Below are 23764 nucleotides of genomic sequence, written 5' to 3' on the forward strand. Positions count from 1 at the left end.
TTTTAGGGCCAGCTGTCTCTCAATCTAATTCCCCAATCTCATTTTGAGAGCAGTTTCCCTAACAGGGTTGATGTTGCTGTTGCTTCTTGATCTTACAACAGCATTCGACATGGTCGACTATGATTTTCTTACCCACTGCCTTGCCAACGTGGGAATACGGGGGGCTGTCCTGCAATGGCTGTCCTCAGTGCTTTTTTTTGTAGAAAAAGCCCAGCAGGAGCTCATTTGCATATTAAGCCACACCACCTGGCCTGGGAGCACGTGGGGGGTGGGGTCAGGCCAGCCGTAGCCCTGGCCGGACCAGGTGTAGCTCTGCTCTTGTGGGCTCCAGCAGAAAAAAAAGTCCTGGCTGTCCTCCTTTCTCCAAGGTCAGGGACAGAGGATGGCACTTGGGGAGAGGATCTTACCGTGATTCCCACCGGTTTGTGGTGTCCCACAGGGGGCAGTTCTCTCCCCGATGTTATTTAACATCAACATGCGCCTCCTTTTCCAGTTAATCTGGGGGTTTGGTGTGGGTTGTCGCCAGTATGTAGAAGACTCCCGGCTTTGTCTGTTAATGGACAGCCAGCCAGACTTGGGTTCAAATATTTTGGATAGGGCGTTAGGAGCCATGGCAGGCTGATTGCAGCAGAGCTGGCTGAAATTAAATCCATCCAAGACCGAGGTCTTGTTCCTGAGTCATGGGGTGGGGGTGGGGGGGTAGATTGTTAGTGTGCATTAACCAAGAAGGCAGCTTTGCTGCATGTATTCCAAAGTAAAGGTTTAATTTTGTATATTATATGTGTGTATCAACAAGCAAGTACTAACATACAACACAGGAAGGTCCTTGCCACACACACACACACACACACACACCCCGCCCAGTTAGCTTGCAGGTGAGGAGTGATATTTCAGGTGAGTTTTCTTCCCTGTTGCTCCCATATCGTCTTTTCTCCCAGGTATGTGGTGCTGACTTCAAAGCATCATGAAGGCTTCACAAACTGGGGGTCCTCTGTGTCCTGGAACTGGAACTCTGTAGATACAGGACCGCATCGAGACTTGGTGGGAGAACTGGGGACAGCCCTCAGAGATAGGTAAGTGAGTTAAAATGGGTGTGGGGCAAGGGCTGGTGCATGAAATGATTGTGCAAGGGGCTGATCTGACAAATTGTTCTCATATGATGCTTCCCCTCCCCCTTTGTGCTAATGTTTTTTAGGAATATACACTATGGGCTCTACCATTCCTTGTATGAGTGGTTTAATCCACTCTACTTAGCAGACAAAAAAGCTGGTTTCAAGACCCAGTATTTTGTCTTAGAGAAAACACTACCAGAGCTTTATGACCTCGTTACAAGGTAAGAGCAAAAAACTTAAGAGACTGCAGTACCACTGGGCACACATACTAGGGAACACGGCGGGGGGGGGGGGGGAGGGGGTCCAGGTAAGCATGCTCAGATCTGGCTGTTAGAAGATCCTCACCCCAACTGCTTTTTTTTCTTTCGATGCCAGATGTCATCCTCTGTTTTGATACTGTTGTCTGGATTAGATGTTACTATTCAGTTGCAAACTGTGATAGGTTGTACCTTTTAACAGTGATATGGCATCTACTTTTTAAATTGTTTCTTTGCCAGCCATTTTTCTGCTTTATATAGCCCCCCACGCTGTTTTTTTCTCCAAGAAGGATAACTTCCGCTTCCTATTAAAGAGATACCTGCCACTTGTCAAAAACCCATAGATTTGGTGCACATACAAAGGCTGAATTTTTCTGAAAGCACTTTAATTGCATCATCACTATCTTGTAATTGAAGTATAGGATTACATTTTAAATCTTTTATCATATTATGTTTTAAAATTTTAAAATTATTATACTTGCATGTTGTGAGCTGCCCTGAGCCTGCTTGCAGAGTAGGGTGGAATAAAAATCAAATAAAAAAGTAAATGCAGGGCTTTTTTGTAGCAGGAACTCCTTTGCATATTAGGCCATACACCCCTGCTGTATCAATCCTCCTGGAGCGTACAGTAGGCCCTGCACTAAGAGCCCTGTAAGCTCTTGGAGGATTGGCTATATCAGGAGTATGTGGCCTAATATGCAAAGGAGTTACTGCTATAAAAAAAGCCCTGAGTAAATTCATGAGAAAAAGCAGGGTGCACGTGATCTTTCATGAAAAATAGCTTGAAGATACATGATTAAGCAGCTTGCAACCGGCAACATCCCTGTACTTAAATCTGCAATTTACTGGGATTATTTTGGTTTTTCTTGAAAAGGAGCTGAAAGCATCTGGAGGGTGAAACTTGTTTTGTTCCTTTGTAGTTCCTTAAGTTTTGTGGTGGTGACTGTCGTGTTTAGAAACCCTGTAGATGAAGACTAGAGGTTGGCCGTAGTGAGCCACTGTGGTGTGGCGGTCAGATATCAGACTAGGATCTGGGAGACCCAGGTTCAGAGCCCCACTTTGCCATAGAAACTTGTTGGGTCACCTTACCCTAGTCGCACACTCTCAGCCTAGCTTACCTCATAGGGTGGTGGTTGTGGGGATAAAATGGGGGAGTGGAGAAGCTACTTTAGGTCCCCACTGCAGAGTAAGTCAGGGTGTAAATGAAATAAATAAATAAATCTTGCGTAGCAAAAATTGATGCTAGTTGACTCGGGTGTAGCTAGGATTTTTTAAGGGGGGGGGCTTTTAAAAAAATCAAGGAGCGCATGAATTTTTAACAGGTCCTCTCCCACCTAAAAATTCTATGCTTTCCCTCCCAGCTGTAGCTTCTGCTGTGGCTAGAGAGCTGCCCACTGGCAATTCAAATCATGTGGACCGGTAGAAGCAGCCACTGGTCTCCCTGTACCATTTAAGGACTCCACCAACCAGTGGTCAGCAGGGTCTTAAAATCACACGGGGGAGGCATGTGGCTGCTTCTGCTGGCTCTCCGGTGCAATTTGAATCCCCGGAGGGTGTGGCCTTCAAGCTGTGGTGGAGGTGCAGAGGGAAGGCTTTGTTCTCCTCCGCTGTCGAGGCTTGAGGGCCACCCCTGCCAGCAATTCAAATTGCAATTGGAGAGCCGGCAGACGCTCATGAACATATGAAGCTGCCTTCTACTGAATCAGACCCTCCTTGGTCCATCGAAGTCAGTATTGTCTACTCAGACTGGCAGCGGCTCTCCAGGGTCTCAAGCTGAGGTTTTTCACGCCTATTTGCCTGGACCCTTTTTTGGAGATGCCAGGGATTGAACCTGGGACCTTCTGCTTCCCAAGCAGATGCTCTACCACTGAGCCACCGTCCCTCCCCTGCTCTCCAGGGTCTCCAGCTGAGGTCTTTCACGCCTACTTGCCTGGACCCTTTTTAGTTGGCGATGCCGGGGATTGAACCTGGGACCTTCTGCTTCCCAAGCAGATGCTCTACCACTGAGCCACCGTCCCTCTGCAATGTTTGAGCTCCTGCATGCCTCCCCATGCAATTTATATGCCACACTGACCAACTGGTCAGTAGGGCCCTTAAATCATGCATGGAGGCCGGGGGTTGCTCCTGCCGCCTCTCCTATGCAATTTGGATCATGGGAAGGGAGGAGGCCTTGGTGCCAGGGAGCAAAGGCCACTGGTTGGGGGCCCGAGTTGGGAAGGCCCACCCAAAAGTTGGGGGCAGGGCCTCCACAGGCCCCTCCATGGCTATGGAGAGCCAGTTTGGTGTTGGAGAGCCAGTTTGGTGTAGTGGTTAAGTGTGCAGACTCTTATCTGGGAGAACCGGGTTTGATTCCCCACTCCTCCACTTGCACCTGCTAGCATGGCCTTGGGTCAGCCATAGCTCTGGCAGAGGTTGTCCTTGAAAGGGCAGCTGCTGTGAGAGCCCTCTCCAGCCCCACCCACCTCACAGGGTGTCTGTTGTGGGGGAGGAAGGGAAAGGAGATTGTGAGCCGCTCTGAGACTCTTCGGAGTGGACGGCGGGATATAAATCCAATATCTTCTTCTATGGGCCTGGTTTGGCTCCTGATTGATGAGGTGGAGAAATTTAATGAAGTTTGTACTGTTTGATAACCCATGGGGTGACGTTGTGGCAGGACTCAGCAAATCCCAGGCCTCGAATTTCAAGCTTTTAAAATCTGCTGTTTAGATACAAGCCTGATATCATTTGGTCCGATGGAGAATGGGAGGCTCCGGACACATACTGGAACTCTACCTCCTTCCTTGCCTGGCTTTACAATGATAGCCCAGTAAAGGTATCTGAATTCTCTTCATATTTACCAGCCAATTAAGGTGTTATAACTGAGGAATTTTCCTGTGTCTTGTATTTAAGACAAAATCAGCCTGAGTTTTCCTGTTTTTGGGATTGGGAGCAGTCTGTTTTGTGCTTGTTTATAACATCCACAGTGATTTTTGCCTCCTCCCCCCGGCCAGCCATGATCAATTGCATGATAGTCCTGATCTGGGGATAGCTTGTGCAAATGACCACAAAAGAGTGGGCACAAGTTTCCACCGTGGACATTACAAAGAAGTGTGGTGAACCAAAAGTCAAGTTTGCTTGCTCTTCCATCTCACCTGCTTTGCAAACATCACACTGTCTGAAATCCTTCTTAGACTTAACACATAATGCATTAGCACTGAAGGTCATGTTGGAAATGCATCCTGAGTAGGAGGCCTGCAGCTAACATGCATGTCATGTGTTCACTTTGGTGAACAATAAAGTTCACAGGCGGAGCTGAAGGTTATTCACTTCTTTTGGATGGACAAGCACTGGAGACTTGTGGTGTCTTTTGCCATCTGTTTTGTTTTTTGCGTATATACAAGCAAAGCATAATGGAAGCAATAATATTCCCAACAAGCTGGTCACCCTGTCTTAGATCCTCAGTAGCAAGTTCCAAGACTAACTCCCCTTTAACTGACTCTTCTTAAAATCACTCCCTGCTCTAGATATAAATTGCACAGCTGGCTTCAGGCTGTTTCTCTGTCCCATCTCTGGTTGGAGGATATTGTGTTCTCAAATTCTGGGTATCAAAGTCCCAGGGTTGATGACAGAGTGATCAAGGAACATCACTGTTCTTTTATTAAATTCCTGAGCAGCTTGAGGATAGGCCCATCCACAGTAACTGAGTTAATCCCTAATAATACTAATTATGACGGCTTAACATACCTTCCATATTATCAGATAGTTGTGAATGCTATGGTGTGTTTTTATTTGTTCCACTTTTCTCCCACATTGGAGAGTGGTTTACCAAACACACACTGCCTTTATGTTACCTGCAAAAGTGGAGGATCAGGTGTTCAGCTCAGGTTCATATTAATCCAGTTCCCTCCCCCATAATATACCTATTAAGTAATTACTCCATTTGGAGGGAAGGAGTCCTTGAAATGTGAAGAGTTGAAATAAATATGGATCCTTATTTCCCTCCTATTATCTTCAGACATGTCTTTGCAACTTTGAGAGTGTTTATATGTAATGTATGTTCATTGCTTGCTCTGCAGCTAAAACCAGTTATGTTAAAAAGCTGTGTGTTGAGGAGACAGGTTCCATCTATGGTAGCTCATTAACACATAATAGATGGTGGCCAGTGCTATAGGCAAGGCATGGCCGTGATGTGTGAACCAGCTCTAGGAGAGCCAGTGAAAACCAGGGTGTTCTTCAGGGCCACTTCATTGCTCAGTCCTTTGACATTAAGAGTAACACAGTACTTCATCCCCAAAACATTGTTCTGTCTTTATTGGGAATATTTCAGGCCAGGTGGTGAGAACAGTTCCAGTCCAAAGTCTTGCCACCTTAAAAGTCTGAAGGCACTGTGGCTTCAATTCCACAGTTCTGCTCTCTTCTAGGATACTGTGGTGGTGAACGATCGCTGGGGCATCAACTGCTCCTGCCATCATGGAGGGTTCTACAACTGTCAAGATAAATACAAGCCTGGCACTCTGCCGACCCACAAGTGGGAAATGTGCAGCTCTATTGACAGAAAATCATGGGGATATCGGAGCGACATGCAAGTTAATGAACTCATGGATACCCCCAGCATAATTCAGGTGAGATCACTGAAATGTCAGTTATGAGTTGACAAAAACTTAGCAGTTTGGTGAAAAAATTACAGAATTTTGCCAGAATTTCTAGATGGGATTAGCAGCCAGAGCAAGAGTTTCATGCGTGACTGGATTATGTCACTTTAAAGGATTGGGTTGGATTCTTTTAGAATCCAGTCTGGTTTTCTTTTAATTTTTACTTCAGTTATACCTCAGCTGCTGCCCAGTGGGGACCCAAAGTGGTCCAGAACATCATTCCTCTTTTCTTTGTTTTATCTTCACAACAACAACTTTGTGAGGTAGGCTAGGTTGAGAATACGTGACCCAGAAAGCTTTCATAGTGGTGTAGGCTAAGCTGAGTTAAGAAGGGGCTAAGCTAATAATCATCACATGCTGGCATTACTTGGTTTAAGATAAATGTATGGGGCAGTTGACATTTCAGCCAGCACAGGCAAATAGCTGAAAGAGGCACGTCCATTCTATCCATTGCTGGATCACTTAGGTCCCATAGCTGGATCACTTGGCCACCTTTACCAGAGGCTGAATGAGCCCAGGTGTCTGGACCAAAGGACAAGGAGGCCAAGAGATAGGCAATGGGATGGAGTCTCTGACACAAGACTCCACCTGTAAAACCATCTCCAGATCCAAACGATCACCTCCATATCTGCTGCTGCAGTTTCTGGGGCTTGCTCCTTGCCCTGTTCTTGCTTGTATGAGAGTCGGTAATTTAACTTCTAGTCTCAAGTTTTGCACTTCCTGCTTTATTTCTTCAGTTTAAAAAAATCTGCTAAATTGGAGGACCCTTTAGACAGATCTCTGACCTTTGGTGACAGGAAGACCAAAAGATTAAGTGATTGTTTTTTTTAATTATTTTATTAAAGCTTACCAGGAAAGTAGGGATAATAAAGTGCAAAGAAAGTAACCAAAAAGCAAGGGGTTTAAATGCTCAAAACAGTTTGGCAAACCACTGCCTAACTTTTCATAAGGGGTGTGGGATGAACTTTTAAAAAGGCTCCTTGGAGTGCATTCAACGTTTCTGCAGTTTGCTGGTTCTTAAGGGGCAGTGGGCTCATTTGGATGTTATGTATAAAGTTTCTGAAAGCCATTTTAATTGTTTGATGTTTTAAACATTCTGTGATTTATATGACTGTAATCCATTTAATTTCATTTGGCTGGAAGAAAAGCAGGCTTATAACTGGAAGAAGAAGAAGAAATAATTAGATTTGTAATAAGTAAATTACATAAGATAGGTATATGTATGTGGTACAGCAAGGTGAGGGGGAAGTCTTAATGATTTCTGTAAGGCTGGAGTGGAACAACCACCTATCAGAATCTCTGATGAGCAGGTGTCAGTCTGGGTTGTTATTGGATATCATTTCTCAGTGTAGGTGATTGGACTGGATAGCTCATATAGAATATTCCAGTGTTAAAATTCTCTTCTTGTCCTAAAATATTTTGTTCTGTTCATACCTTGCCCACAGGAGCTTGTGAACACTGTCAGCTATGGAGGAAATTACCTTCTCAACATTGGCCCCACCAAAGAAGGAGTGATTGCTCCAGTCTTCCAAGAGAGGCTGTTGGCACTTGGGAAGTGGCTGGACATTAATGGGGAGGCTATTTATGAATCAAAGCCCTGGAGAGTCCAGAAGGAGAATGGTACCGCCATGATACGGTATGATAAAACCTAATCCCAGCAGTCTGCTTGTTCTTAGAATGTGGGTTGGCTGCAGAGTTCATGTAAGAAAAGATGGCATTAGGAGAAATCACTTTGTGGGCTCTGAGACAGCTTTCATGCACATTTAGAATGAGCAAATTCAGGTGGGCAGCCCAGTTGGTCTGAAGCAGTAGAACAAATTTTGAGTCCATTGGCACCTTCAAGATCCACAAAGGTTTATTAAAGGGATGTGCTTTTGTGTACAGGCCCTCTTCTTCAGATTCATTTAGAATGTGTGTTGATTGGTGCTGCAACACATTGTTGTTTGAAAAGGATTACATAGAGTTTTGACTACAGGAGGAACCTATTTTTATTTTGTAAAATTATGCCATGCATCTTAAGCAGAGCTTTTTGAGATGGTTTCAGTGCTTTTTAAAAAAGCAGTTAACATATCAAATTGCTAAAATTGGTATCCATACAAACACACACACACACAGTCTTCCTGATCAAATAAAATGTCTGGTCTTGGAACCTAGAACTAGAGAATAGACACCAGATGGGCAACTGTGGGGAGGGAGCTCCACAAGTCAAGGTGCCACTAAAGAAAGGACCTGACCTTTGGAAGACCCACCCCCCCTCAGCGGAGTCTGCAGAAGGTCAGGCAGGCTTATATGGGAGCAAGTTGTCCCTTGTCAATTCAGAAATGAGCACACTTGTGCAAAATGATTTTTGTTCCTGACTGTCATCTCCTGTGCAGAAGCAGGAATGAACGAATACCCAGTGAAGTACATCAGTAAACTCTTGATTAGCCAAGTTTGATATTGCTAGGGTGGTTTGTAGGAGAAACCTTTTCCCCAAAAGGTTGCACAAGTTTCAACACATGTAAGGAAGTATAAGGAACTTTGCTGTGGTGAAGGCACATAGCACTGTCAAGTACAAGCAACTTGTAGGGTGGCAGTGCAGTTCATTGGCTGCTGTCTTGTTCAAAGCACAAGGCCTCTGGAGGTGTCCTGTTAAAATTTCCCAGTGCATTCCCCCTGCGGCACTGGGACATTGTTGAGAGGATGTGAGCATGGAGACCACTTCTGAAACCAGAAATAGCTGACCAGTTTGCCTTTAAACTTTTAAAAACAATTTTTAAACTTGTCATTTGCTTTACTTTTTTAAAAAATTATGCTGTGCTGTGAGAGTCAAATCCAACCCGTAAACCAGCCATAGGGTAGAGATACGGTGAACCCTGAGTTAGAGAAGGGATGAGAACAACTACTTAGAAAAACATCAGAAGCTTAGAAAATGAGAGTAACTCTATAAAAGCAATAAATGGAAAGTTTTGCGCGAGCTTTTGTAAGAGATACATGAGCTACCTTTGTGTTGTTGACGGCAGCAGATGAAAAAACAAGGACGGATTGTAATGCAATGTTTGCTCTTGTAGGGTGTGTGTAAGGGTGAACTTTGAGGCTTTCATCACTCCTGGCTGGCTGGACCCCAGATATGAGAAAGTGTGGCAAAAGGGCCCAGGGCTAGCCTTCAACCACGGCCAGATTCAGCAAGTAGAGAAAGAAGTACTTTTCTCCCTTTCTCACAATACAAGAACTCGTGGGCATTTGATGAAATTGCTGAGCAGACAGGTTAAAACAGATAAAAGGAAGTACTTCTTCACCCAAAGGGTGATTAACATGTGGAATTCACTGCCACAGGAGGTGGTGACGGCCACAAGTATAGCCACCTTCAAGAAGGGTTTAGATAAATATATGGAGCACAGGTCCATCAGTGGCTATTAGCCACAGTGTATGTGTGTATATAAAACTTTTTGCCACTGTGTGACACAGAGTGTTGGACTTGATGGGCCGTTGGCCTGATCCAACATGGCTTCTCTTATGTTCTTAAGGGACAGGCTGGATGTGGTGCTCTCATGAAAGATGGATTTTGTGTGTCTGCTTCAGTATTTCCATGCTGCAGCTCACAGCCTTGCCTTGTATTCTTTCCCAGGTACACTTCAAAAGGAGCTACAGTTTATGCTATCTTTTTTACTTGGCCAGAAGAGAGTATATTGATTCTTCCATCGCCAGACACAACAGCAAGCATGCACGTAAGGAGGCTTGGAACAGAGATTCTCTAGGAGAAATCTTGCCGGGCATCTGGAAAATCCTGATGTTCTCTGCTGTTGTGTGTATGTGTGTTTTAGGGCGCACTTACAGCAGGAAACAGAACTTGAAAAATCTGCAGGCAGCATTTGCTAAAGTGACAACCAGAGTTTAAGAAGTCAACACATGAAGCTCCATTATGCCTAGTTAGATCATTGGTCCAGCACACACTCTCAGCCAAACCTACCTCACAGGGCTGTTGTGAGTGTAAGAAGAAGATAATAATGTCAGCCACTTTGTGTCCCCATTGGAGGAAAAGGTGGAGTATAAATGAAGGCCAAATTTGGACCCCAGCCCCTTCCAAATGTTAGTTGATACAGTTCAACGTTGCACTAATGTCTAAGGGCGATAAGGAAATGAGCAATGCAAACCAGTGTTCATTTCGCATACTTCTTGTGGTATAGTTTATATCACCTGTATTCTGGAAAACAGGGTAAGTGACCCATTATGCCTTTAAAAAGGATGTTGCAGGAGGTGTATTCATTTCTCAGCCCCCCCCAAAAGTGGCTGCATTTTATCCTTGGCCCTGCATGCAATGCATGGGAGGAACTTGCAGCTGGTGGTGACTAGATTTATTCTGAAGGCGATTGGATTGGCCCAGCCAGTGTCCCAGAAAAGTGTTTGGAGCTGGCATATTCTGACTCACTGAGATCATTTAGTGCCAGAGATGGAATCTGAGACGTCATATAGACAGAGTGAACTATGGCCCTTTTCAGATTGCCTTTGTATTCTGAATTAGTAATTACTAATTAGGTTAGTGATTTTTTTGCCCTGTCATTTCAGACAGATGTTTTAGTAATTAACTGCCAGTGGAATTTATTTACCTGTTCATACAACCCGCTTGCGTCAGGTCAGCATGATTGAGCCACTTTTGAGAGAAACTACTTTCTTCTGTTTTCTAACCCCCCGTTGTGCTTCTGTATCACTGTGGTGTGCTGTAAATGTCCATAGTGCTTCCTACAATGCTGCTTCCTCGCCACCACCATTTTTTGGTACACAGTCTTCCTTGGACTTTTAGTTCCTGGGTTATAAGTGTCAGAACTGGGAACTTCAAAAGAAACGCATCACTTTGTTTCAAAAATTAATCCGTTTATTTGAGAACTCTTGTTCATGGAGAAGGCAAGTTGACTCTGATGGCTTCCAAGGCCATCGGTGCATTCTTATACATTGGTAACATAAAACAATAAATCCCTTCTCACACTCAGAGAGACAGTTGTCTGTTCCCAGGCCTCTTATCTCCCATCAAGGAGGAAGGAACCCCGCTGTCTTGCTCTGGCTTGCCAGCTTCAAAGGGTATGTGCAGATGTTTGCCAGCGGTTATCAGTCACCCTTCAGTGGTTAGTATTTGTTTGAAGTGCAAAGTTACAGGGTTAGTAAACGTTTCTAACATGGAGTCAGTTGGGCTAACAGTATATAACTCTTGCTAAGCAGATAGGTAAAGTTACAAGTTCTGACAATAAGTTGAGCACTATAGCACTAAACCAATATAGTTTTTCAGTGCTATAACAGCACCTTTGAGATGCATTGACTCCATAGTCAACTTAGAATTTTTTTTTTTGAAGTCCAAGGAAGATCATGCAATGAAAAGGGGGGCCGAGAGCGGCACTGTTTGAAATGACCATAGCGCTTCAGAGACGGCTTGTTAACTGACGGAAATTCGCTGTATGAAACTCCTGTCCCTTTATCGCTTTACTCAAAATCAGGCCAACGACGAATAACATCCATTTTAGAACAATAATGTGAAAAGGGCCAATAGTTCTTCCCCACAGCGGCAACCTTCAAAGGAAAATGAGCCATCAAGGTTGCCCACCAACCAAGGGGCCAGGCCCTTTCCCATTTCCAGGTGTGTTGTTCCTGTATGTACACTTCAAAGTTGCGGATTTTGTGATCTTGTAGCTGCTGCTCTGTCAGCATGAGGTCTGCCCCAGAAGAGTGAAAAGAATGCATTTGTAAGGGTGGGGTGGGGGGTGTTTCCTGCTGGGCTTCCAACAGGAGCTTGTGAAATCTTCCTTTTTCTCCCTCATCCTTGCACCTTCCCATTTCCCCTTTCAAATTGCCACTTTGAAACCCACCAAAATCTACAAAATCAAGGAAAAGTTCCTGCTTCATTGCGTCTGTCAAAGCTGCTTCTCCATTTACTTGCCATGGGTCCTGGATATTTCCCCACATGTTCCTGTTATATCCAGGCTAAGTATCTATTGAGGCAGACTCTGAAAATGGCTTTAAAATTCACATCTTCATACGCTTCTATTTTCAATTTAGTTCACTCTACCAAGCAAAAGTGGTCTCCCTTTTGCGTTTTTACTATTCCCAGAACAGGACTCTGTCTAGACATTTGGATTATGTTCCCTCCTTGAGGTGGATACAGATGCAGTTTTTTGTCTTTTCAGTACCTGATAAGTCACACTAGCCATAGTTCCTGGGCTCATTGGGCAAAGAAGTAGGGGCTTGCCAACTGTCCGTAGCATACAGTTAGAGAAGCTAAATTCCCACCCCCTTTTTGTTTGTGATGCCTTCATAACCCTTTTTTTAGGAAACTTGCAGATTAATAAAGGGATTTTGTCACACTGGTTTAAGCACTGATACCATTGGAAGTTTGACAGGACAATTTGTAATCTCTCAGAAGAATCCTAACCCTTGATCCCATGGGCATCTTATCTTCATAAGAGGCTGCTGTTCTCGTACTTCCCTCCTCCCCCAAGGATCCAGCAAAGGGGGGCCAGGAATCATTTTGTGAAATGCTGATGCCCTAATGTCAGATGGTATTAACACACCTGATGCAATTTATAGCCTTCATGCAGTGGTTCTGTGAGCACATGGTGTCACCAGCCCATTCATGATCCAGTGGGAACTATGTGGAGGTTCGGATTACATGAACCAGTGTGCTCATGCAGCATGGTGAACATGCAACTGCCACAACGGGTGTGATCCCAGGAGTTCACAATCAGGAGTACCTGGGCATGTACACAGACCATGAGGATGTGTTGTCAGCCGGTTTGAGAGTCCTCTGCACTCTCTCTGATTATTGCGTGCTCTAGGAACCAAGTGGATAGATCTTTTTGCTTAAATCAACAGTCTAGCAATTCCTGTTTTCCTCTTTATAGGTGACCATGTTGGGATTCGCTGAGTCTTTGAAGTGGCATGTGGTTCCAGATGAAGGATTGCACGTCACACTGCCATCTACAATCCCTTCCATTCTCCCACTGCAGTATGCCTGGACTCTCAAATTAGTTGGAGTGGAATAAAGGAACCTTCTTTTCTCTATGAAACACAAAAGCCACTGTGATTAGTGGCACGAACAGATTTAGAGCGATCTGCAGTTAAATAAAATTAAACTTTTGCCAAATTAGTAATACTCAAATACTGCTTTTTAATAGCAGTGCACTAAAGAATAGGATTACTGTTGCTGTGGTGTAAATGTGCTATGCTGGAGTTGTGTGGAATGGGGACCATCCACAGTGCCTTCTCAGGGAAATAACACTCAAGTTATTAGAAAAGAATAAGAGTCCAATAGCACCTTAAAGACTAACAAAATCTGTGGCAGGGTCTGAGCTCTCATGGGCCAGTGCACACTTCTTCAGATACAGCTAGAATGTATTGGAAAGTGGAGAGATTTCAGAAGCCAAATGGCAATAGAAGGCGTGATTGTATCAGATGTGGCATGCAGATGTGAAGAAATCAGCATTGATTTCATTGAAATCAGTAGATGTGAAGAAATCAGCATTGGTAACGAGACAGGAAACCTACGTCTTGATTCAGTCCAGGTGGATGTATTGTCGTGAGCTTCGTTATCAGTTGCAATTCAGCAGTCTCTCTAACCTCCCTTTGAAATTCCTTTGTAAGATAACTGTTGCTACTCAAGTTATTGTGAAGGATGAAATAAAATTTTAAACAGCAGCTGGGCAGAATTGCAGAGGAACTCACATCTCCATTGCAATTTTTTTCCAGCAGCCAACTGGGGAAAAAAAAATCAGCTTAGACATTTGAGCCACAATCTAGCTAAAATGACAGATTTCTTGTTTTCAATTTAGAAGATTAACATGATTGCATTAATGCTTCAAGGTGCTGAAGTCAAACCTTCAAACAGGCCAGGTTTGATGATGGAAGGGCACACAGAGTCACGGATAGTGAGCCATTACTCCATATTTCCCTCAGGGGGAACAAACTTTATTCATTGAAAGCAATAAGTGTATGATGCAAACATCTTGGTTCCAAGATTCTGGAAGTGTGTTAAAGTTGACTTTCGGGACAAGGTGAATTAGCAACCAGAATGATTCTTGGAATGAGAATCTAGGAGTAGGTTTACAACAACTAATAAGTAGAAAGTTACATAACATTGAATAATTTTGTTCAGGCCCTACATAGGGCTGGTTCGCTGTGCTATTTATCTTGTTTATGCTTTTGTGCACCTGAACAAGGAAGGAAGGGAAGCTCCCCTCAGAAGTTCTGGGTAGCTCATGTTGTTGTATTATGGTTCTGGCTCTTATTTAAGAGAGGGACTTCAGCCTCCGCTTTGAATACATTTAGAAGCCTGACTGTGCCGAAAGTAAGATTTCAGTATTCTTGACCTCATGCCGTGGAGAAATACTTTTGTGCTCTCAGAGCAGAAGCTATCCCAAGTAAAAAGGGATATGTGGTTGCTTGGTCAAAACACTTGTAGCTGAGGGATCCCACTTCCTTCTTAAACTGGGCCAGCCCAATGATTCTTACCTAGTATGTGGCTCTATTTTGTCTGGTGCAAATACAGTAATGGCTCTCACTGGATTTTGAACTGTCAGAGGTATTGGCCTCAAACACGGATGTTGCAAAGGGTATGGAGCGGTCCTTTGCTTAATGTGGTGCAATATCTTTCCTTCCTAGCCAGGGACAAGGGAACAGGAGCCATGCCACTAACCTGGCTCAGTCCAGAGATGGCTGTGCAACTAAAGGGTTGTGCTTTAGTCGCTCAGCAGCTAGAACAGCTGGACTACTTGAATAGTTTAGTGCAGAGTCAGAAGGAAAGCAGTGCTGAGACTGGATCATTGCATGGTTTCTAAGAGCTGCCTCAAAGGAACACTTAGCTCTGCACATAAGAATGTAAGATACATTGAGGTGTGGAGAGAGGGGACATTCATACACACGTGCCTTTGTGTGTGTGTGTATATATACTAGGGCTTTTTTTCCTGGGGGAATGTGGTGGAACAGAGTTCTGGAATCTCTTTGTGGAAACAAAATTCTCCAAAAAAAAAAAAAGTTTAAAGGTTCACGAGAGGCATTCATGTGTTTCTCCATTACCTTCTTGAGAGTTCAGACACCTCTTTCCAGAAAAAAAGCCCTGGCATACGCATTTTACAATGTTTGAACTGTTGTATTTGAGAATGCCCATTTGATTGGGCCATTCATGATGTATTAATCATGGGGCTTTTTCTGTTTTTTCATGTGACTTCAAATGTAATTTGTTAAAATAAAAAATGATTAAACTGAGGTAAATATGGTGTTGATCTGAATACAAGGCTGGTCAACAGGTGGGTAAATACTAGCTATGGATGGGAACTGGGGAAAGATAAAGAATAATGGTGCGGGGATTCTCGGTGTGAGAGTCAAAACTGGCAAGACACGGGAAAGCAGGGCTCACAGCATTTTTTTTTTAAAGTGTCAGTCATGCTGCTGCCTCATTCAGAGTGGGACGAGGTGAGGTGGGGGAGATGGTTTAAGTCTCCCCTGCCTAACGCCTGCTTTCTGAAATGACACTTCCTGCAAAGCAGCTTTTTGCCCTGTTGGGGCAGCTGTGTTCCCCAACAGGATTTAAAACTTCATGCTGTGGGTAAGTCCAAGTGGAGGGCCTTTATACCTGGCATGTGAATATACTTGGCATTCCATTCACAAAACTCCCCGAATGGCTGGCCAGGCTTGGTCCTGAAATTTATCATTAGGCTAGATTCATCCTGTGTGTGCCTTCACACTCATGAGCACCAGTGAGAGCCAGTTTGGTGTAGTGGTTAAGTGCACGGACTCTTATCTGGGAGAACCGGGTTTGATTCCCCACTCCTCCACTTGCATCTGCTGGAATGGCCTTGGGTCAGCCATAGCTCTGGCAGAGGTTGTCCTTGAAAGGGTAGCTGCTGTGAGAGCCCTCTGCAGCCCCACCCATCTCACAGGGTGTCTGTTGTGGGGGGGGGGGGGAGAAGATATAGGAGATTGTAAGCCGCTCTCTTTAATTCAGAGAGAAGGGCGGGGTATAAATCCGCAGTCGTCGTCTTCAAAGTTGCTGCTGTAGTTTGCAGTGCTAGGAGGTACTATCTTGATGTCCTGGACATAAAGGGGTTGATGACCTTTACCCTGCCTCCAGACTGTGCAACTCTGGGGGAACACAGTAGGCAAGAATTACAGGATAGATATCTCTACATCTTGCTCCTTGACATAGAGAAAAAGACGGTACCTGTGCTGTACGTAAGTGCTACAGAAGTACCTGTAATATAAAATACTAGAACAAAGAAACATGGAGAGGGAAGTGTTATATATGTGATCTGAATTGTGTTTAATATATGGAGTTCTTGCCTGGCTCATTGAAGCCCGGCGGACTGAGCTTGGGGACTCGGGAACAATGGGCAGCAGGCCCCCTGCTGGTTTGAATGGCCCAATAGCATGCTAGTGCAGGAACCTTGTGTGTGCATATAGTTGGCCCAGTTCCCAGTCAAAGCACAGCCCTATACTATGCTGTGATAATGAAGAGCTATGATCACTACCCCCTCGCCTCTTCATTGTGTGGAACCCACTCTATTATAGGAAGAGGGAATCCTGGGGAATAAGTACTTAAAACTGTTTCTTTAGACCTGAATATTGCTTGATTATTGGATTGGTTTTAATGTTATTAAGTTTAATGTTTTAATGGTTTATATTGTTAAATTTAAGGCTTTTATCTGCTATTGTATGTTTTCATAAAATGTTGTTAGCCGCCCTGAGCCTGCCAAGGTGGGGAGGGCGGGATATAAATAAAATTTATTATTATTATTATTGATTAGGGAAAGAAAGAAAACCACTTCAATAATGTTTCAGTAGCACGACAAATCCTTGATAATCCTTAGAAGACTGAGGGAACAGTTGCTAAACTAAGTCTTAGGCTCTACGGTCTTTCAAGCTGAGATGAGTTTTAAAATTTCACTAAGTAGGTTAGATGGCTTGGAAGGATATAAGATAACCTGTGTTATGTGCCTTCATCTCACAGTTGTTTCTAGTAAATGCGATTTGTGTCCTGTTTGTGGGGACAGGGTTAGCTTAAATGAGTCATATGCCTCAGCTGAGAGCATTCCCACAGCCCTTCTGTTAGGAAAGGCAAGGCAAAATGGATTGGCTGAGGTAGAAGACTTTGAGACTGCAAACAGGTCGAGACCAACAACACTTGGCTGGTTGTCTAACTGGGACCTGACTTAGGACAAGTTTACAGGAAGGCAACAAAGTCTGTGAAACAAGTTATTTGAGGAAAGGAACTTGGAGTGTTCATCCTGGGGAAGATGGAAGGCATGATCTTGCTCTTCGAATACCTGAAGAACTGTCTTGCTAAAGAGGGAAAATACATGCTCTTCTCCAGGTGGCAGTATGAGATCTAGAGCAGGAGTGGCCAAACTGCAGCTCTTTCACACATATTGTGTGTGGCTCTTTCACACATATTGTGCAGCTCTCAAAGCCCCCACCACCCCATAAGCCAGCTTGGAGAAGGCATTTGTCTCTTTAAATCCACTCGCCAAGCCAGCTGGCAGCTTGGAGAATGCATTTAAAATCAAAGTTGCTTTCTTTCCACCTCCCTCCCCAATCTATCTGCTTTCTTTCCACATTTCTTCCTTTCTCTTTCCCCTCCCGCTTTAAAGTTAAATGTGTTCTTCAAGTCCTACCCCATGGTCATGTGGGCTGCCTTCGCTTGGAGAAGCATTGCCAGCTAACTGCACAGTGAATCAGACAGAATGTTGCCATCTCAGGAGCTGGCAGGTTAGAGAGTCTGGCCAGGTACATGTCTTATGGCTCTCTGACATCTGACATTTATTCTGTGTGGCTCTTGTGTTAAGCAAGTTTGGTCACCCTGATCTAGAGGAAGGTGGAGTTCAGTTGAACATTAGAAGAAACTTCTTAATGGTAAAAGTGGACCAACAATCACATAAATGTGAAGTTGCCTGATACTGAATCAGACCATTGGTGTGTCACAGGATTGTCGACTCAAACTGGCCCTGGCTGCCCAAAGTCTCAAATAAGAGAAACACGGACAAAAAAGTTCTGTGTGGAATAAACAATTGAAAATATAATTTAAAAATTCAATGAAATGTATAAATTATACTGGTAGAAGGAATAACCTTAAATAATAGCACCATATACGTAACAAAGTTCTACAAATAAACCAGTCTCATGTTTCACCCTATAGAAGTTCCTGAAGCCACCCAGTAAAGAACGATGGAACATTGTAGCAAAGGTTTCCAACGACAAAAAGTTATTTTGAGTAAATCTCCGTAAGGAATGAAGAAGTGTGTTAATGATGGTCTACAATGGTGTAGCTCAAGACACAGCTCCAACCACAACAGATGAACTAGCTACTGACGTACCTTGTTTCACTGTAGCTTCCTCAAGAAATGGAACCGTTTTCCGGTCCTTATACAAATTATTTTGTAATATGATACACACTATGGATGAACAATCTTTAAAAAACGTAGTATTTCCAAACAAGGGCAATTTTTCAATTCATTTAAGACTCTCCACTTTGTAATGAAATTAATCATGTAGTCACTGCCTGGAAAGTGATGTTTAAAACATTAACGAATTAATGAGCTCCAGGTGTGATAATTTACAATGCAGCAGTCTTTAAAGTGCTCACAGTGAACCAATGTGTTACAATAATTAAAAAACAGGAAAAATCCAAACATTTCGTTAAGACCATTAGGTGACATGGAAATTAATTTAAAAATCCATATGACCTCATGTTGGAGAATAATCTTATTTATATCCACAAAGCCATGCTTACAATTCTCATGTAATATGACAAAGTGCTTTAGAGAGTCAGCATCATAACTGAGTTAAACAAAAGTCCACAAGTTTAGCCTCGACCACTTTATTTCTAATACAGGAATGGTGTTCTAAAATTTTGGATTTTACAGCCATAACGGTACTCCCAACATAGGGGAGCCCACAGGGACAGATTATTATGTACACTGATCTTTTAGTGTTGTTTGTAAAGGACCCCAAATGTATCTTCAGATCATTTTTAGGAAAAACAAACTCTTCAATCTGCAAAGTTAAAGAACGTGCCAAACATGATCCACAATTAACATTTCCTACAGGATCAGGAGGTATAGGTTGAATACTGCTGTAATCTGACCTAATTGATAAAACACAGATGTTTTAAATCCTAAACCCAATGGGGGGCATCTGGCAACCTGGAATGTCCTCCATAATGTGCCACAATTTCTGTATTATTTTTGATGGAATATACCTTAGGAGAAAACTCCAGAGCCCAAGTAATCCTGTTAAAATGTTGTTTAGTACTGGTGTTTCTGAAAAAGTCCTCCCTCTCCATGTTTGCAGCCCATTCCATGGTCCTTTGAATGATGTTTTCAGGATAACCCCATCCCTAAACTAAGCACTTGACTCCATGCTGTCCTTAAGGAAAATCACAACGATGTCATTAATGAAACATTTGTATTGGACTATATTCTGGTAATAATGATTAATCAAAAGATTGCACACAAACTCAGATTCCAGTGATGCCATAAAAAGACATGCCACGCTTGAGACAAATGGGCTCCTCCGCATTGCTACTTGCAAGAAGAATCTATCCTAAAATCTAAAGTAACTATTCTCTAAAATGAGATCAGTTCCATAAGAAAATAAGTTGGGGGTGGGGGGGGAGATCTACTCGAAGATGCAAGATGTTTTGGATAACCAACCTAGCATCTTCGTGCAGTGCCTTAGTGTAGAGAACAGTCACATCTAAGGTTACTAAATTGACTCAAGTGGTATGGGAAAACTTTCAGTCTTAGAAATAAAGTCAGAAGTGTCCTTGATATAACTATCTGTCTTATTAATAAAAAGGTTTGAGATAATAATGCACAAATTGAGATAAAAGTTCTAATACAGAGCCTGACCCTGAGACAATAAATCACCCAGGGGAGATGATGTCCCAGCTTGTGTACCTTTGGTAGAATGTAAAATACTGGAGTACAGGGGTGTTGATTCAAAAGAAACAAGTTCAGAGGCACTAATATGTCCCAACTTGCGAACCTTGCCCACGGTTATTCTAATCAGTCTCAAGATCTTATTAGTAGGGTCAAAAGAAATCAGTTGGTAATAAGTACTGTTGTTCAGTTGACAATATACGTCATCACAATAATCCTGTGTCCAAAATGACTGTGGCTCTGCCTTATTGGCTTGTTTAGTAACAATATTCCTATCATTAGCTAACGATTTCAATACGAGCCTATTCCAGTAGAAGATGAAGAAGATATTGGATTTATATCCCGCCCTCCACTCCGAAGAGTCTCAGAGCGGCTCACAATCTCCTTTCCCTTCCTTCCCCACAACAGACACCCTGTGAGGTAGATGAAGATATTGGATTTATATCCCGCTCTCCACTCCGAAGAGTCTCAGAGCGGCTCACAATCTCCTTTATCTCCCTCCCCCACAACAGACACCCTGTGAGGTGGGTGGGGCTGGAGAGGGCTCTCCCAGCAGCTGCCCTTTCAAGGACAACCTCTGCCAGAGCTATGGCTGACCCAAGGCCATTCCAACAGGTGCAAGTGGAGGAGTGGGGAATCAAACCCGGTTCTCCCAGATAAGAGTCCGCACACTTAACCACTACACCAAACTGGCAGTTAGAAAAGTTAGTCCACTTAGGCTAACTTTCAAGCTTGCCAGTACTAGTTTTTCAAATACAGCTACAGAAGGGTCATTGCCCAGGATCTCAGGCAGAATTTTCTGTCACCAACTATATGTGATCCTTTTAGCTGGAGATACTGGGGGATTGAACCTGGGACCTTCTGCATGCAAAGCAGAGGCTTTTCCACTGAGCCACAGCCTTTCCCCTGTTACTTAGGGGATGGAGGGCTATTGTGGTATAGTGGTCTAGAGTGTTGCACTAAGACCTGGGATAACCAGGGTTGTATCCCTCAGCCATGGCAGTCTGCCAAATAACTGGCCCGTCACAGTCATTTAGTCTAACCTACCCTTGGCACATCTTTAGCCTAACCTACCCTCAAAAAAGTATACATTGTGAAAAACCATTGTGAGTCTCTGATCAGGAAGAAAAGTAGAATATAAATTTAAACAATAGCATATTATTCATAAAAGAGGGTCTCCCTCATTGGAGGTCTTCAAAGCAGAGACTAGACAGCCACATGTAAAAGATGTCCTACTTTCTGATTTCCTACACTGAGCCAGAAGCTGAACTAGAACCTCTGTGACCTAGAACATAAGAACATAAGAGAAGCCATGTTGGAATAGTCCACGTCTGCTGCAGGCTCGCTGGTGGCTGACAAGACCAATGCGGGACAGGCAGGTCCGGCCACAGTGGCTGCAGGGAAAAGTCTGATTTGGGGTTAGTGCTGTAGCAGTGCGATTCTTCCTCAATCTCCTTTTGTCCTCAAGACCAGCTATGCGTGCGTTCTCAAAGGAAGAGACAGCCTGGTGGATGGTGTGTCTCCATGCTTTGCGATCTGAGGCTAGGTCAGACCACTGGTGATGGTTGATGCGACAGGTGCCAAGGGATTTCTTCAAGGAGTCCTTGTACCTCTTCTTTGGTGCCCCTCTATTTCGATGGCCGGTGGAGAGTTCGCCATACAAGGCTATCTTGGGAAGGCGGTGGTTTTCCATCCTAGAAATATGCCCTGCCCAGCGCAGTTGTGTCTTCAGCAGCAGTGCCTCGATGCTGGTAACCTCCGCCCGCTTGAGGACTTCAGTGTTGGTGACAAAGTCACTCCAGTGGATGTTGAGGATGGTGCGAAGGCAGCGCTGATGAAAGCGCTCAAGGAGTCGCAGGTGATGACAGTATAAAACCCACGATTCGGAGCCGTAGATGAGGGTTGTCATCACAACCGCTTTGTAAACATTGATCTTTGTGCCTTTTTTCAGATGCTTGTTGCTCCACACTCTTTTGTGCAGTCGGCCAAATGCACGGTTTGCCTTTGCCAGCCTGTTATCAATCTCCTTGTCGATCTTGGCATCTGAGGAGATGATGCACCCCAGGTAGCTGAACTGCTGGACTGTATATATATATATATATATACACACACACACACATACATATATACACACAGTGTGGCTAATAGCCACTGATGGACCTTTGCTCCATATTTTTATCTAACCCCCTCTTGAAGCTGGCTATGCTTGTAGCCGCCACCACCTCCTGTGGCAGTGAATTCCACATGAGACCGCACCATCGATTTATACAGGAGCATTATGATACTGGCTGATTTGTTTTCAATTCCCTTCTTAATAATTCCCAGCATGGAGTTGGCCTTTCTTATTGCAATCGCACACTGTCTTGACATTTTCAGTGAGTTATCTACCACGACCCCAAGATCTCTCTCTTGGTCAGCCTCTGCCAGTTCACACCCCATCAACTTGTATTTGTAGCTGGGATTCTTGGCCCCAATATGCATTACTTTGCACCTGGCCACATTGAACCTCATCTGCCACGTTGACGCCCACTCACCCAGCCTCAACAGATCCCTTTGGAGTGCCTCACAATCCTCTCTGGTTCTCACCACCCTGAACAATTTAGTGTCATCTGCAAACTTGGCCACTTCACTGCTTACTCTCAACTCCAAATCATTTATGAACAAGTTAAAGAGCATGGGACCCAGTACCAAGCCCTGCGGCACTCCACTCCTTACCGTCCTCCACTGTGAAGACTGCCCATTATACTCACTCTCTGTTTCCTATTAATTAGCCAGTTTTTGATCCACAAGAGGACCTGTCCTTTTACTCCATGACTCTCAAGCTTACTAAGGAGCCTTTGATGAGGAACTTTATCAAAAGCTTTCTGGAAGTCAAGGTAAACAATATCTATCGGGTTTCCTTTGTCCACATGTTTGTTCACCCCTTCAAAGAAATGTAACAGGTTAGTGAGGCAAGATCTTCCCTTACAGAACCCATGCTGAGTCTTCCTCAATAACTCGTGTTCATCAATGTGCCTACTCATTCTGTCCTTGATAATGGTTTCTACCAACTTTCCCAGTATTGAAGTCAGACTGACTGGCCTGTAGTTTCCCGGATCTCCTCTGGAACCCTTTTTAAAGATGGTTTCCTGCTTCTAATATATTTGAAGAAATTTTATTGTTGGTCTTTATGTTTTTTGCAATATGCTTCAAAACAACTGCAGGGGTGGTGGTGGTACCTGGTCTCCCCTGGGACTGTGGCAAAGAATGGCTTTTAAATCTTTCCCCCCACATACACACTTTTGCCCTGATAGAAATGCCTACTTCCTTCCACAGCTGCTTGAAGCCCCTAGCAATGGAGCATTTACAATAGAGGAAAAGATGTGTTTGGAGGGGGGGGGGGGACTGACCCCCTTCCCTAAAGCTGCCTTCACAATCCAAACCAGGTTCCTGGGAGTCTGCTTTTCAGGCCAAATTACACACTATTCTCTTCACAGAATTCCAGCACTGAATGAACTCTGGCTCTCATTTTAGTACATTTTTGCCACCCAGGGAAGGTATTGGTGGAATTTTCTACTTCAAGAGCTGAAATAATCTTGGACTATGCTCTGTTATACCCAAACATATATGCACCCATTTGCCTGCTATGTTGCTGTTGTTGACTTGAAGCAAAAGAGAAAACTCTGCATAAAACTCTGCAAGGATGTGACATTTCCATTTCTCTTATCATTTTTAATATGCCTTATGAGAAAACTCCAGAGCCCATGTAATCCTATTATAATGTTGTTTAGTACCAGTGTTTTTTTGACCTGTTCCAGGGTAAAGACCAACGCAATGCTCATTCAAAGTACAGGTGATTGCTAATGAATACAATGGCTCAATCATTAATG

General features: G+C 43.8%; 1 protein-coding gene across 1 annotated transcript in view; it reads left to right on the forward strand.

The window, feature by feature from the left end:
* FUCA1 (alpha-L-fucosidase 1) overlaps positions 1 to 15231 on the forward strand; it is a 31620-nt gene extending 16389 nt beyond the window's left edge. The window contains exons 2-8 of the mRNA XM_060258119.1: positions 939 to 1073; positions 1196 to 1333; positions 4076 to 4181; positions 5770 to 5970; positions 7446 to 7636; positions 9608 to 9707; positions 12867 to 15231. Coding sequence (XP_060114102.1) covers positions 939 to 1073; positions 1196 to 1333; positions 4076 to 4181; positions 5770 to 5970; positions 7446 to 7636; positions 9608 to 9707; positions 12867 to 13007 — 1012 coding nt within the window. The 3' untranslated portion in view covers positions 13008 to 15231. The remainder of the gene's footprint in view (positions 1 to 938; positions 1074 to 1195; positions 1334 to 4075; positions 4182 to 5769; positions 5971 to 7445; positions 7637 to 9607; positions 9708 to 12866) is intronic.
* The last annotated feature ends 8533 nt before the right edge of the window (positions 15232 to 23764 follow it).

This window comes from Heteronotia binoei, chromosome 17 (genome assembly GCF_032191835.1).
Source record: "Heteronotia binoei isolate CCM8104 ecotype False Entrance Well chromosome 17, APGP_CSIRO_Hbin_v1, whole genome shotgun sequence".
Classification (NCBI taxonomy): Eukaryota; Metazoa; Chordata; class Lepidosauria; order Squamata; family Gekkonidae; genus Heteronotia; species Heteronotia binoei.